Raw genomic sequence first — 17,201 nt, 5'->3', positions numbered from 1 at the left:
AAAAGGCAAATAAAATGTTAGGTTATATCATAAAAACCAATGAATATAAACCAAGGGATATTATGCTCAGTCTGTATACTAGAGTGACCACATCTGGAGTACTACATGCAGTTCTGGTGGCCACGCTTCAAGAAAGACATACAGTACAACAACAACAACAACATTTATTTATATAGCACATTTTCATACAAAAAGTAGCTCAAAGTGCTTTACATAATGAAGAGAAGAAAAATAAAAGACAAAATAAGAAATTAAAATAAGACAACATTAATTAACATAGAAAGGAGTAAGGTCCGATGGCCAGGGTGGACAGAAAAAACAAAAAAAAAACTCCAGAAGGCTGGAGAAAAAAATAAAATCTGTAGGGGTTCCAGGCCACGAGACCACCCAGTCCCCTTTGGGCATTCTACCTAACATAAATGAAATAGTCCTCTTTGTAGTTCGGGCTTTTCACGGAGTCACTTGATGCTGATGGTCATACAGACTTCTGGCTTTTAATCCATCCATCATTGTTGGAACATCATGGTGCTTTGGGTAGATGGTGGTGGCGCACGCCACCACCAACAGGACACCGGAAAAGGAAACAGAAGAGAGAGTAGGGGTTAGTACAGATTTTGAATGAATAGTTATTATAATGAATTAGATATACAGAGTATCAGGATTAAATTACAGTGAAGTTATGAGAAGGCCATGTTAAAATAATGTGTTTTCAGTAGTTTTTTAAAGTGCTCCACTGTATTAGCCTGGCGAATTCCTACTGGCAGGCTATTCCAGATTTTAGGTGCATAACAGCAGAAGGCCGCCTCACCACTTCTTTTAAGTTTTGCTCTTGGAATTCTAAGGAGACACTCAGTTGAGGATCTGAGGTTACGATTTGGAATATAAGGTGTCAGACATTCCAATATATAAGCCGGGGCGAGATTATTTAAAGCTTTATAAACCATAAGCAGAATTTTAAAGTCAATTCTGAATGACACAGGTAACCAGTGTAGTGACATCAAAACTGGAGAAATGTGTTCGGATTTTCTTTTCCTGGTAAGGATTCTAGCAGCTGCATTCTGCACTAGTTGCAAACGATTGATGTCTTTTTTGGGTAGTCCTCAGAGGAGTGCGTTACAGTAATCTAGCCGACTGAAAACAAACGCATGAACTAATTTCTCTGCATCTTTCGATGATATAAGAGGTCTAACTTTTGCTATGTTTCTTAGGTGAAAAAATGCTGTCCTAGTGATCTGATTAATATGCGATTTAAAATTCAGATTACAATCAACAGTTACCCCTAAGCTTTTTACCTCCGATTTGACTTTTAATCCTAATGCATCCAGTTTATTTCTAATAGCCTCATTGTATCCATTATTGCCAATCACTAAGATTTCGGTTTTTTCTTTATTTAATTTGAGAAAGTTACTATTCATCCATTCTGAGATACAAGTTAGACATTGTGTTAGCGAATCAAAAGATTTGGGGTCATCAGGTGCTATTGATAAATACAGCTGTGTGTCATCAGCATAGCTGTGGTAGCTCACGTTGTGCCCTGAGATAATCTGACCTAATGGAAGCATGTAGATTGAGAAGAGCAGTGGACCCAGGATAGAGCCTTGTGGAACACCATATAGGATATCATGTGTCTTTGAGTTATAATTACCACAACTAACAAAGAATTTTCTCCCTGCCAGGTAGGATTCAAACCAATTTAAGACACTGCCAGAGAGGCCCACCCATTGACTAAGGCGATTCTTAAGAATATTATGATCAATGGTGTCAAATGCGGCACTCAGATCTAAGAGGATGAGAACAGATAAATGGCCTCTGTCTGCATTTACCCGCAAGTCATTTACTACTTTAACGAGTGCAGTTTCTGTGCTGTGATTTGTTCTAAAACCTGACTGAAATTTATCAAGAATAGCATGCTTATTGAGGTGCTCACTTAACTGTATAATGACTGCCTTCTCTAGAATTTTACTTAAGAAAGGCAGGTTAGAGATGGGTCTATAATTTTCAAGAGCAGAGGGATCGAGATTATTTTTCTTAAGTAGGGGTTTAACTACCGCAGTCTTAAGACAGTCTGGGAAGACCCCCGTATCTAATGACGAATTTACTATGTCAAGAACATTATCACTAAGCACGCCCGATACTTCTTTGAAAAAATTTGTTTGTATTGGGTCAAGGGCACAGGTGGAGGGTTTCATTTGAGAAATTATTTTATGTAAATCAGGTAAATCTATCCTAGTGAAAGACTTTAATTTGTTTATTATGGGGTACTGGGGTTTAGGAGGATCCTTAGTGTTGGGGAGATATACTATGTTATTTCTAATATCATTAATTTTTTGATTGAAAAATACAGCGATAGCCTCACAGGTTTTACTGGAAGTACTTAGGAGGCATTCCTTTGAGTTACCTGGGTTTAACAGACGATCAATTGTCGAAAATAAGACTCTGGGATTACTAGCATTGTTATTTATAAGCTTAGAGAAATAGCAGTGCCTCTCAAGACGGACTGTGTTATTGTATTCTGTTATTTTAACTTTTAATATTTCATAGTCAATAGTTAGTTTAGTTTTCCTCCATTTACGCTCAGCTCTACGGCATGTTCTCTTTAAATCAGACACTCTTTGGGTCTTCCATGGTATAACAATGCTAGAAGATTTTTTAACTGTCTTTTCAGGTGCAACTAAGTCAACAGCAGCCCTCACTTTAGTATTAAATCTTTCCACCTTACTATTTACATTCTCCTCGCTATTATAGTTGGCACTATAAACGGACTGATTGGTTAGAATGTTTGAAAGTTTTAAAGCTGCTGATGAGTCAAAGAACCGTTTTTTAACAATATGCTTCTCATGAGTGTTTTCTATCATTATTTCTATATTAAAGAGTAGAAGAAAATGGTCTGATAGACCAATATCAATGACCTGCTTTATATCAACTTTTAGTCCTTTAGTAATTACTAAGTCTAACGTATGACCTGCTTTATGTGTAGGCTGATTAACGAGCTGTCTCAAATCAAAAGAGTCCAGGAGGTTCATAAATTCTTTTACTTTCTGGTCACATTGATTATCTATATGAAAATTAAAGTCGCCGACTATTAAGAGTGTGTCATAGTTCGTAATTAAGATTGACATCAAGTCAGAGAATTCCTCAAAGAAAGACGCGTTGAATTTTGGAGGTCTATACACGGATAATACTAGAACGTGAGAATCTCCCTGAATAGTAATGGCGAGATACTCAAAAGACTTGAATTTACCAAAACTGATATTTTTACATTTTAACCTGCAGTTAATTTATTGAACTATGCAGAGAATAGCAACCAAGTGTATCCCAGGACTACAGGACATGTCTAGCTCCAACATGTCAGAGAAGTAAACCTGTTCAGTCTCGAGCAGAGGAGACCCAGTCCAGGGACCTCATGTATAAACGGTGCGTACGAACGTTTCCACGCTCATATCGCTATGTATAAAACCTAAACTTGGCGTAAAGCCACGCACATTTCCACGGTACCTCATACCCTGGTGTATGCAATTTTTCCGCTCGGTTTTGCAGACTGGCAGCACCCAGCGTCAAAGCAGTGCTACTGTTCCTGTGTGGTCACCCTTTCTTTCTTAGATCCATATTCCTGACGCGGCTTTATAAATACACTGAAACTAACTGCATATTGTTTATTAGTATAATGATCTGATTGTAATTAACCTGCAGCAATATAATGGTCCAGGGAATAGCCATAGTATTCCAAATACCATAACTGCTTTAGCGTTGTTACACTCACTGCATCTTCTTCTTCTTTCAGCTGCTCCAGTTAAGTGTTGCCACAGCAGATCAACTCGGAGTATTTATATCACTGTATCTGAGTGGGGAATCACAACAGCAGCTAATTGGAAAGAGAATTATTGGTATACAGCATGAAGCAGACGCTGCCTGAGCCATGGCAAAACGTTTCAGAGAATTTTCTGTACGGACTTCGCGGTTTAGAAAAAGTTTCATCCCAAGAACTCTAAACGCACTCAATCAGTCCATCAAGTGCTCCTTGTAGAACTGTTTGTACTTATAAGTACAATCACCTCACTGTAAACTTGCACTACAGTTATAATATTGCACAACCTGCGCCACTTTATAAAGCGCATATTTACATATGATGACGATATCATTTTTAAGATGAAATGCAGCAAAATATGTTGATTATATTATACAGATAAAACTTTAACTTCATTTAAATAATCTGCATTGTTAATAATTAAACATGTGAGGACACGGTGCCGCAGCGCTAGCTAGTTCAGGGATTGTTCCTGCATTGCGTTGTATTCTTGCTGGTGCTGATGCGACACTGGAAGGATCGACGGATAAAATAATTAAACATGTACTACGAAGATATTTCAGTGTTCCTTAAAAGTTTTGAAGAATCGGCGTTCTAAGCTTACAAATGGCTTCACGTCTATTACAGAGCTGATTGTGTGGCGATTGGAGAAAGAAAAGTATGGACAGGAATTGGAGGTTAGTACGTTTGAAAGAGACAGTACTTCTGTAATAAATTATTTCATCGAAGGTCACGCATGGCGCAGCAAGCCTCTTGCGTGAGACATGAACAATCACTGCGCCACTGTGTTCCCATGTTTAATAACATGCTTTAATTCCTGTCATCATGAAAAAGATATCACGTATACATCTCAGTATTTTAATTATTCAGAGAGCTGTAATATCACGAAATTAATGGATTATGTGTCCTGTCGGAGAAAGAGAAAGCCCGTTTAAGAAGCAGGTAGTGATTCACACACAGATCACATAGAAGATCAAATACAGAACAAAGCATTTGACGTGCTACTTTAGTTACAATGGGATTTGAGAAACTAGTAAATTAAACGATTTTAAGATGAAGTTTATGATGTTCTACTTTAATGGCAAAATAAACTACATGATTAAAGTGGAAATTTCGAGATTAAAGTTGACATTTCGTGCTTTTTTCTCACTGTGTGCCTATTTTTCTTGTCTGTACCCTAATAAGCTGTCATATGACACTCAGACGGTGGGTTACGACTCGCCTTTTCACGGCGACTTTGATATGTGACTTCTTTTTTATTTCGGGCACTGTGCGACTTTGTAAACTTGAGCTTTCAAGTCACTCGATCAGCTTCCTTTTGTTGATTATACCACTGTTTAAACCAACAAATAGTACGTTTTTCCTTTGCCTCCACTTGGTATTCGCTGAAATTCTTGTATTTTTCCCCATGCTTTTCCCATTGCCTTTTCACAGAAGGCTATTTATATTGATTTGCATATTCAAAGAGGCGTAATTCTGGGAGGAGTTGGGGCGGGACAGAAGGCGCGTGCACGTGCGTTACTTTTCATGCTGATGGGATTTATGTAGCGGAAGAACGTGGAAGTTTGCGTACGTACAGATTCCTGCATCTGGATTTTTCTGTGCATACGCACATTGCCGCTTTTGTGCTTACGCCATGCTATAGTGTGAGTTCTACGCACAGCGTTATACATGAGGCCCCAGGTGTTTAAAATTCTCAAAGGCACTGATAAAGCAGATCCAGCAGAATTCATTCCACGTAGTCGGTGAATGACATACTTGAGGACACCAGTGGAAATTATGAGGGAGTGAATTTAAAGACTAAGGTCAGGAAGCACTTCTTTACGCAAAGAGTTGTGGGAAATCTGGAACAAACTACTGAGTCATATAGTTGAAGCAGAAACCTTGACAACCTTTGAGAAGTGTCTGAATGAGATGTTGGAACAGCTTAGCTATTAGCTGAATGAACAAGACCAATGGACTGGTTGGTCTCCTGTCGTTTGTCAGATTTCTATGTTGAATGTCTGTGACTGAAAAAAAGGAACTGCTGCCATTGTACACCATTTTTAAGTATTTTCATGCTGGTATTCAGCAGGGATTTTTAGACATGATTGGCAAACTGTATTAAGGAAGAAGACAGCACAAGTATAAGAGAGGCTAGCAGTCCTAGCCCATTGATTTTAAGGGCTTAAGTGTGTGGCTACCAAATTCCTACCATTTAGAGCAGGGGTCTCCAACACGTTGCTCGCGAGCTACCAGTAGCTCGCAACCCCTTTCCAAGTAGCTCACCAAAGGGTTAATGAATTGTACATAAATTTTAAAACTTGATTAGTCAAATTAGGGGTGGGCGATCTTTCCAAAAAATCATATCACGATCCACAATCTAAATTGCAGTCTATCTTTTCAATGCTGCATACACTTAAGAGAATATCCGGACTCAAACTCATCAAGACCTAAGTAACACTTTATTTTAAATATCAAATAAAGTTGAATTCGATTGTTCTCTCATTCGCTAGCTCATAGGAGTTAAGGACCTCTCCTCGAAGTTGGCGAGTGAGTGAGGAAGGCCCCTCCCCTCGGCCCGCTGCGTGTCTCTGGGATTCACGCAAATAAATCTGTACCGCAAGCGAACTATGATGCATAGCAAAATGAAAGAAGTCGGAAAATCAATGTTCAAGCAAATTATAAAAAAATGTCTGATCTAAATCCATTAAATAGATCTCTCATGAAAAGCGGACAGACATACAGACAGATACTGGATTTTATATATTAGTAAACCTTCAAAATAATGTGCAGTTAAAGTCTCACCAGCATTCTCAGCATTTCTGGAGCTTAGTAGAGCCAGATAACTACAAGAATCTTCACCAAGCAGCTCTGAAAATGTCTGCTTTGTTTGGGTCTCCATACCTCTGTGAGTCTGACATGAATGTCATGAAATCAAACTTGAGAACAAGACTGACAGACGGACATTTAAATGACTCCATAAGAGTGAACCTAAGTGGCTCCACTCCACCATACACCTGCCTCTCTTGTTGACTCCATGCAGTGCCAGTCATCTGACTGACTAAAAAACACATCAGACGTGCAACTGGACCTGTGAGTAAAGTGACACAGTGACATGGAACAAAATGACAAATGAATAAGTCATATCTGTTGTAATGTGCGGGTGGGTCCCATGCCCGGCCGGGACGCCCCTGATGCATATGTTCCGGGAGAGCAGCCATGGGCTCCTCAGTACCTCCCCCGGGACGCTTGGTGGCAGCCTCCCTGGGTGACGATGGTGCTTCAGTTTCCCGCAGGGCTCCATGGGAGATGGAGTTCTCCACAACCCTGTGGGGATCTGGGGTGGCCACCAGGGGGTGCTGCATGGATCCCAGAGCCAACCTGGACACCTCTACAGCCCTACCCAGAAGTGCAACTAGCAACAGGTGATCAAGCACCTGGAGCATTTCCAGGTGGGCTATAAAAAGGGCCAGCATCCACCACTCAGGAGTCAGAATCGGGAGGAAGAGGACGAGGTTGCTTGGGAGGGGTGGTGGTGCCAGAAGGGCGTATTTGTGGTTCGGTTGTGCTTTATTTGAAGTGCTTTGGGACTGTGTATTGCGCAGGTGAAGAAAAATAAAAAGTGTTTGTGCTTTTACACGTACCTCAGTGTGAATCTGTGCCGGGTCGGGCACCTATATAGCGCCTTATTACACACCGTGTATTTGTAACTGCATTGTTTTGTTTTGACAGCATTCATGTTTTAATTCAATAGTGTGAGATACACTAGAAAATGTATACAGACATACAAAATGCACTTGCAGGTGAACTAAATATTTTTTGTGATGTTTTAATGCAAAATGTAAGTTGTGAACACCAACATTATGTAAATGTTCAGGCAAAACAAGCTTATTCAGTTTGTTTGGGTTGAAATAAGCTATGAGAATAAATGTTAAAAAACATGAGGAGCTCTCGGCCATTTTCATTTTGTGAAAGTAACTCTCAGGGGAAAAAAGGTTGGAGACCCCTGGTTTAGAGTCCAGAAGGTAACCCATTTTCAGAAAAGAAGTGGTTTCAAAAAAGCACTACAGTGGTCATAAGATGGGAAGTGTTGTAAGTTCCTAGCATTGTGACTTTATTTAAAGCCCTTAATAAACTATGCTTCTAATGGTGTGACCATTTTAAAAATTGAACTGATTATTATAATGTAATATGTCAGTTAATTAATAGTCTAAAGTAAAAATAACTTTAATTTATTTTTAATTAAGCTATAATAACTGAAGAAAATGTTTCAAAACTTCTCTAAGTGAGAGCAGAGATATGGGATGGGAAAAAATGGACTGCAGCTTGCTAGTAATTCCTGTAATCCATGTTTGTACAATAAAATTAAATAAGGCTAGCTCATGCTGAAGTACCACGTGACAACATTTTTTTAAAAAATGGAAAAACACAACAATACAAGGGCTGTAACATACATATGGCATCCCATAGACAAATACTGATTTAAAGCATTTGAAAAACAAACATGGCCACAGCAAACTTTTATTTTTATTTTATTTTTTTTTAACTTTTATAGACCGAATTTCTAGGCGCAGCCAGGTCATTGAGGGGGTCTGGTTTGGTGGGCTCAGGATTGGGTCACTGCTTTTTGCAGATGATGTTGTCCTGTTTGCTTCCTCAGGCCGTGATCTTTAGCTCTCTCTGGATCGGTTCGCAGCTGAGTGTGAAGAGGCTGGGATGGGAATCAGCACCTCCAAATCCGAGACCATGGTCGTCAGCTGGAAAAGGGTGGAGTGCCCTCTCAGGGTTGGGAGTGAGATCCTGCCCCAAGTGGAGGAATTCAAGTATCTTGGGGTCTTGTTCACGAGTGAGGGAAGAATGGAGCGTGAGATCGACAGGCGGATCGGTGCGGCATCCGCAGTGATGCGGGCTCTACATCGGTCTGTCATGGTGAAAAAGGAGCTGAACCGCAAGGCGAAGCTCTCAATTTACCAGTCGATCTATGTTCCTACCCTCACCTATGGTCATGAGCAATGGGTAGTGGCTGAAAGAACGAGATCGCCAATACAAGAAATGAGTTTCCTCTGCAGGGTGTCTGGGCTTTCCCTTAAAGATAGAGTGAGAAGCTCAGTCATCCGGGAGGGGCTCAGAGTAGAGCCGCTGCTCCTCCGCATCGAGAGGAGTCAGATGAGGTGGCTCGGGCATCTGATCAGGTAGCCACCCGGACGCCTCCCTGGTGAGGTGTTCCGGGCACGTCTAACCGGGAGGAGGCCCCGGGGAAGACCCAGGACATGCTGGAGGGACTATGTCTCTCGACTGACCTGGGAACGCCTTGGGATTCTCCCGGAAGAGCTAGAAGAAGTGGCCGGGGAGAGGGAAGTCTGGGCATCTCTGCTCAAGCTGCTGCCCCCGCGACCCGACCTCGGATAAGCGGAAAAGGATGGATGGACATGGCCACAGCGATGGGCCTTGCTGAATTCCCAGGGAGACCTCATCAGTGAGCACCTTTTTTGCAGACAATTTATTAAGACTTAAACAGCTAAACTGGTGTTGGGGTCCAGGGACTGAGAAGTCTGCAATAACCAGAATTTGCCAAACAATTCTTACAAATGAATTATGTGTTCCTGAAATGTGACCATTTTATTGATTCCAACGAGATTAAAAGGCAGGTCTTTGGACTCTTACAGTGTCAACTGTCATGATCTGCATTTGCTTTTACTGCGACATTAACAGTTAAGACTTCCTTCTCCAAAAGACAGATAATTGACCTCATCAGCCCTTAGCAATCAACACTCACAAATGCATGTCATTTACATCACCACCCTTAACATATTTAGCTTTGTGCTTTTGCAGCAAAATTCATTAATGATTAATTTCCTTTTGCATTGTGTAGCATGAATGGAAAATAAAAGAAACATAAAAGGAATTTCATTAATGAGAAGCTACATTATGCATTTTGTATTTAGTTGCTATAAGACCCAAGAATAAAAGTTTCAGGATTCCTTACTTCACATGATACTATTATATTTCTAACTTTGTGAATAGTTACTTGTAAGTGTGAATGTGACAAGCTGCTTTATGGCATTTTGACTATAAAAGTGCCATTGTTATCTCTGCAGTGTGTAATAGAAATAATGCAGCAAGGCACTCCAGAAATAATAGATAGCATTGATTCTAGTCAGCTTTGCTTGAATGGAGCTCCTCAACAGCTGAATATGAACACCTACTGTCTACAGATAGAATTTTTAACCAGTAAAACAGGAAAGAAGTGTTAATAGTCATTTTAAAAAGCAGGAAAACAATAGATTTTTCAATATGAATGAGGACATGAGTGGATTTTTTTCATATATCAGGCTATATTTAAGATGTATTATAAAAATATGATATATTAAATAACAACTAGATGTTTATAACAAGATAGAGCAAAGGGAAGTACAGAGGCTCTTTAAACCCCATTATGTATCATTGAGCGTACAGAAAACCAGCCCACTGCAAAAGTAAAATATTTAATTTGTCAGAGTCTCGTGATGTTTACAGGTGCGTTTTTGTTTTGAATGATTGTTAAAAGCACATGTTGTACCTACAACAGAAAACAAAGCAGACATAAAGCACATCTAAGTGACGGCTTTAATAGTATCAACAGTCTTTGATAATCATTTATAAAAACTTTCACAAATATATCTTCACAAACTTTTAAAACAGATGAATAATTTCAACTTTAGATTAGGTATTTCAGAAAGTAATGATTTGTAAAGATGTAAAGACTCATTCTATAATGTTTCTTGATAATTTATTTTAAAAAGTTACTATAAAGCGTTTCCAATATATGATTTATCATTTAGTGGCCTTCATAACTATTTGAATGTACTGTACATAAATACATATTCTGTTAGGCATTCCTGAATCAAGTGTTACCTAAAACTTGTGTTGTACTATTACATCTTTAAATGATTGTTACCATCCATATTACTAACCGAGAATAAACCGGATATGGACGCAGGTACATGGCATGCCCATGAACGCAGGAGACATAGTGCGCAGGCGCCTACAGCGAGCGAAGTGTTATCCACCGAGAACGAAGGAGTCACAGCTCAAAAACGAAGGAGCTCAACTAACGTAAATAAGAAATGAGGCAGCGCGCCCATAGGTAATGACACAGCCACACAAAAAAGAGGATTCAGCCCACTGCCCCAGAGTGAAACGGGAAATACTACGGAGTCCACAAAGGTCCACAACACACAGCATAATCAAACCCGAGATAGTACGGAAAGCGCAGGCGCCTACAACGCGCTTCTGAACCATAGCTAACCACCGCAAGCGAATTCTGATACACCACCAAAACAGAAAGAGCTCAACTAACCAACGAGCACAGACAATACAGAACCCTAACCGTCCACACTACACAGCATAGTCAAACCCGACATAGTACAGAAAGTGCGGGCGCCTACAACGCGCGTCTAACACACCGCAGGCAAAACCCCGAGATGGTACAGAAGCCCCAGAGATACGGACTCCACAGCATATGTGAATCACATTACAGTAATACAATAATATGAGTACTCACAGAAAAAACAAACACAAGAGGCTTCGGCGTCCCGGACATAGTACGGAAGGTGCAGGCGCCTACAACGCGTGTCTAACACACCGCAGGCAAAACCCCGAGATGGTACAGAAGCCCCAGAGATACGGACTCCACAGCATATGTGAATCACATTACAGTAATACAATAATATGAGTACTCACAGAAAAAACAAACACAAGAGGCTTCGGCGTTCCGCCCCACAATCAAACCGGAGAGACTACGGAGTCCCCAAACGTCCACAAAACACAGCATAGTCAAAACCGAGATAGTATGGAGGGCGCATGCGCCTACAACGACAACCACATAAAACACACACACGGCACCGGAGGTATATTATTAATAAACGAACGCTCCGTATTACACGGACAGAATCCCCAAACGTCCAGAGTACACAACATATGTGAAGCACATTACAGTGATACATTACTAACAGTACAACCACAGAACACACAGACACGAGACCTGATGGAGGAATACGGAACCGTACACGTCCACACTACACAGCATAGTCAGACCCAACATAGTACGGAAGGTGCAGGCGCCTACAACGCACTTCTAAAACACCGCAAGCATAACCCCAGGATAGTACAGACGCCCCAAAGATCCGGACTCCACAGCATATGTGAATCACATTACAGTAATACAATATTATAAGTACTCACGGAAGTAACAAACACAAGAGGCCTCGGCGTCCCGCCCCACAGTCAAACCAGAGAGAGTATGGAGTCCCCAAACGTCCACAAACCACAGCATTGTCAAACCCGACATAATACGGAGGGCGCATGCGCCTACAACGACAACCACAGAGAACACACACACAACACCAGAGGTGTAATATGAATAAACAAACGCTCCGTATTATACGGACGGAATCCCCAAACGTCCAAACTACACAGCATATGTTAAGCTCATTACAGTGATACATTATTAATGGTTGCTAACAATACTGTTCACTTAAAAGACGCCACTCTCCCATTACAGCTGCATTTGCCATGACAATCAACAAATCCCACGGACAGACCATGGACAGAGTCAGCCTTTACCTCTCTGCGCCTGTATTTAGACATGGACAACTTTATGTTGCCATCTCAAGAGTTCGGCATTCATGTAACATTAACGTTAAGGTTATAATAACCACTCCAATATATCTCATGCATAGATCTGCACATCTATACCTACATAACATAACAATTACACTGCTATTGTCATTTACATATCTTACATAGACCTACAGATATCGTGGCACTGAACATAATACATATGTAACAATTACCAAGACAGACAATAATCTCTATCGGATGTATTTCGGGTTACCCAAGACCAGGGGTTGGCGAGCGAAGCGAGCAGGGGGCGGAGCCCCCTAGTATTACTATACTGCCCAGAAGTGGAATGTGGCAGCTACAATGGCAGAAAATGATGGGTCAGAAGATGAAACATACAGTGAGAACGGTTTTAGTTCAAAACCAAATAATCAAGCTGATCTTTTGTCAATAACAATCAATTAGTCTTTTGCCATAAATATTTAACTATAAACCCACTAAAGTCTTAAGATCGTACCAACAGTTTTGCACATTAGTAAAAACTGGAGCATAACCCAAAGTCTCAGTCGGTAATACAACCATTTAGTCTTTTGCTGTAAATCTTTAATTATAAACACAATAAACTCTTAAAAGACTGTATCAACAATTTTGGATGACATTCATCAATACAAGAATGCAACTCAAAGTCTTGGTCAGTGATGCAATCACAAAGTCTTATGCCATAACTCTTTTAACTCTGAACACATTACATTCTTAAGTTTGAATCAACTGTTATGGAAGGCAAGTGATCCACAAAGCCACCTAATAAGTTGTTGTGTCGAAGACGCCTCCATGTAACCCGTGAACTTGTCACCAACCACAGGTGATAAAAAATGACAGTGCCCATAATAAAAAAATGGAACTGCAGTAATTTCAAAGCAAATGATACATCATTTTTACAAAGCTGTAACAATAATTAATAAAAATTTGTACGTGAGTGTCACTAGGCTTTGCTCCCTGTGAACCACGTTACCCAAACTATTCTATAACATTTCAGTAATTATGAGGGATGTTCAAAAAGTTTCTGCACTTTTATATTTTTTCGTTGGAAACGGTGAAGGCAGAAGGAGTAGTAATTGGGCATTAAAAAGTTGGTACGACGCTGGGAAAATTGCATCGTAAATGAAGGTGACTATGTAGAAAGGTAATGTAATTTGTTTTTGAAACTCTTAATAAATAGATTTCAAAAAAAGGTGCAGAAACTTTTTGAACGTCCCTCATATTTACTACTCTGATGCTGATCTTTCTGATCACAGAATAGGTCATTACGATAGCAATTGACGAGAACAATTCATAATTAACTGCAGAATTATGGTATTTCAGGGTTCCTCTAGTGTGCCTCTTTCTCTTTCACGATTTGGCTCAAAAACTAATTAGCACACTGTCATCTTATAACTGGCTTAAGTTTCGAGTTTGGTATTTTTCCATCCAGCTATTTTGGCTCTAGACTGTCCTCAAGGAACTGCAACACACAGACACACACACCAATCATCAAAATATCAATGTTTTTGGTATCAGGAGACCCTAAAATGTCGAGATCCGTTGAAATCCAGAGATCAAAATTTTTGACGACTCTAAAGCTTTTGTTCCTCTCCCATAGACGGTAGGTTATGGTGCGGGAGGGTGCAAAACAACAAAGTTAAACTAATATTTATAATCCTCTTATTCCAAAATGGATAAAGCAATCTAAAAATTTACAAAGAAAAATGTATAATGTTAGAACAAAATTATCAAATAGATGTAACCATATTAATTAGGCAGAGTCCTGCACAAGGAAACAGTTGTATTTACACCAAAGTAGTAGGTGACAAACACAAATGTATACTCGGACTTTCTCTGTAGTCATTAATTGTGATGCCTTGGCAGCATGTGCCGATGACTCTTTCGTTTTTGAATGTGGCACTATACTGTTTAAAATATTTTGAAGAGTCCTTAGGAAGGTACAAAATACAGGGGGTCCCTGGGGTTCTGCGGCTCTTTTATTAATTAAGCACCTTTGGACATGCAGAAATCCAGATAACCAAAATTGTGAAGCTCCCTGAAAGTAAATTTTGAAAACATGTTCTAGTATCCTAAATCACTCAAGTAAGTAAATCACGCAAGAAAGTATTGTAGCAGCCAACAGACGTCTCTTCACAGGCAATGTGGGATGGCAACTGTGTGTGAGGCCTGATGCTTGAGTGGCAGCAGCCCGTCAGACAGGAAGGGAGAGCTCATCCATTCACAAGCCTTGAGAAAGAGGCAGAAACGTTCAGAGAAATGGTGCTGATAGGAGCCCCATGCAGTTGTTAATGCTTGCCTTGATCTGAGTGATACTGAAGTGTGACATTTAATAGTAGAAAGTGATGGAGATTGCTGATATTGACAGATTTTTCACACTATGGCGAAGACTACTTTACCCTCAAAATGGCAGGCTCTTACTAGTTAGAGCTGTAGTGCTGATCTGTGGCCTGGTGGTAAATTTCTTGAAGGCACACAATTACCTTAATTTGCATGACTTAATAGCCATTCAGGCATCATACAGATTGTTGTAAGTGTGTACATCTCATGACAAATGGTGGTTCTGCATGATGCTGGACAGAAGTATAAGGTAGCATATCTGAAGTGATTCTTCATTGCTAATTTTCTGCATATTACTTGAGTAAAATGTTAGTGTTTGGCAAATGCTGGAGGACTAACAAGACTCCCGGATTATCACAGGGTATTTTGCACACTGGTCCTCAACAGTATTGCTGCACATTACCTTTTAAAATATGTAAATCTGAAAAATGGCTAGGTAAAGAACTACTGTTGCAGTCCAGAAAGAGAGTACAGTCAATTCTCACTATCCACGGAGGTTACGTTCCTGAAAGATCTGAAGCATTGATCCTATGGGCAAATGGGGTAAGGTTCCAGAAGAACACCGGCTCAGGGGTTAGGACCAGTGGGGGGAAACAGAGTCAAGAACCCTTCCAAAGGCTCATACTTTGTTGCAACTTTAATAATAATAATAATAATAATAATAATACATTTTATTTATATAGCACCTTTCCCATGCTCAAGGCACTTTACTTCCTATACAGTCAAGTTCAAACCAAGGACATCACTAAACCATTTAATAGTAGAAATGGGCGGTGTGTACAAAGAGCAGGGACTTAATATGTGTGAGCTTATGACCTTCACTTACTGGGAATTCCATGTTTATGGGAAACAATTGCAAGACCTGGTGCTCCATCATGAATGGACTTACTCTGGCCTCTCACTGCTGGGTAGACACATGATGATCCATTCAGTGTAGTGCGTGTGCAGCCCCGGATGTCTAAGGGCATCCCAGATGTAGTATTGCTCAATCTCACATGTTGCTCAGGTGTGATAGGCCTCCGTGATTTTGTTTTTTCTGCTGCTCATGGCCACAAATACAACTCCATGATGTCTGTCCCCATCCCATCCTGCAGCCTGCAGCAAGGACGGTGTCCATGAATAGGCACAATTAGACTGAGGGTGTTGTGAATTGGGTTATAACAGTGGATAAGCAAATCTGAGAGAGTGGTGTCTCCAGAGAGCAAGGAATTATTGTATTTTTAGTTAAAAAAGGCAGAAGAAAACCTAAATGTTTCTTTTTTTTTGCTTATTGTGTGACATTTCCATTTTGTTGTTTTTAAAGGACAACATTTGGAGGTTTATAAAAAAGATGGAAAGTGTGCCATTGTTACATTGTAATTTGTTTTAAAAATAAGAAAGCATCTTAATGCATGCACTGTATCTTGAAACCAAGTTAATCTTTTTTAACAAGGACTCAAATTTGCTACTGTAATAGCTGTAAATAAGCAAGTGCTAGTTCTACTGGCTCTTGCTTATTTTGTGTTGCCAAGATGCCATAAGCAACTATTACAGCCAAGAGGAAATTGGATTTTTGGGCAAAAATTGCACTATTCGATATAGAGAAGGCTGCTTGTAGATTCATTGAGTCTTAACATGCACAATCAAATAAAATTGCTGTTGATGTCATTCGAACCCCCTTCCTATAGTGCAGCTATTTGCTGGGTGTGACTTCATCTGTGCTGTCTTGTGTTCTGCAGGTTTATGAAGGAGCTTATCACGCTCTGCACAAGGAAGTTCAAGAAGTTGCCAATGCTGTCTTCAAGGAGATCAGCAGCTGGATTATCCAACGGTTGCCACAAGGCGAAGAAGTTCAGTCTTAAAATGAAGGAAACCACATGCAGTCGCACTTTGTTAAAGGCTGAGGATGCTCTTTCTAGATGAAGGTTTACTATTTTCTGGCATTAATAATCAGGCAGCTATTTGCAACCCTTTTGGAAATCAAACTAACATGATCCTAGTCTTAATAAGAATGAAATACAATGCCTATGTCAAGTATTCACCATCTTGAATGTGTTCCAGTTGTTCATATTTTTAACAGTTAGGATTGGATTGTGGACATTAATTTGAATAGCCTACTCCATACGTTAACAACGCTGATCTTGGTTAGGTAAGTTGGATGCACCGTTACAGCTGGGCATTCTTTAAGACACATTTCTCACAGGCCTTCCTATCTGGATCAAAACATATTCATGCCTTCGTCTAAGCAGGCTGTTTCTTTCCTTAAAGTTCTTTAAAGAACATTGGTGATCAGCAATCATTCCGTTGATTCTTAATGGTCTTTTTTGTAGACGTTTCATACACTTTCATGTTTTGTTCCTATACCATTAATGTCTTGTTTTGGCAGTATGCAATTTTTAACTTAAGAATTTGCCTGCATTCAGGTCCAGTTGGCCTTCTCCCCTGACATGGCTCC

At 40.0% G+C, this 17,201-nt stretch overlaps 1 protein-coding gene across 2 annotated transcripts in view; it reads left to right on the top strand.

Annotated features, from left to right (window-relative positions):
- mgll (monoglyceride lipase) overlaps positions 1-16,864 on the top strand; it is a 204,865-nt gene extending 188,001 nt beyond the window's left edge. For both annotated transcript variants that reach the window (XM_028824024.2, XM_051921170.1), the window contains exon 8: positions 16,486-16,864. In XM_028824024.2, coding sequence (XP_028679857.1) covers positions 16,486-16,608 — 123 coding nt within the window. In that variant the 3' untranslated portion in view covers positions 16,609-16,864. The remainder of the gene's footprint in view (positions 1-16,485) is intronic.
- The last annotated feature ends 337 nt before the right edge of the window (positions 16,865-17,201 follow it).

This window comes from Erpetoichthys calabaricus, chromosome 18 (genome assembly GCF_900747795.2).
Source record: "Erpetoichthys calabaricus chromosome 18, fErpCal1.3, whole genome shotgun sequence".
NCBI classification, from domain to species: Eukaryota; Metazoa; Chordata; class Cladistia; order Polypteriformes; family Polypteridae; genus Erpetoichthys; species Erpetoichthys calabaricus.
Note: the sequence above shows the minus strand (reverse complement) of the source record. Positions and strands in the feature narration are given on the sequence as shown.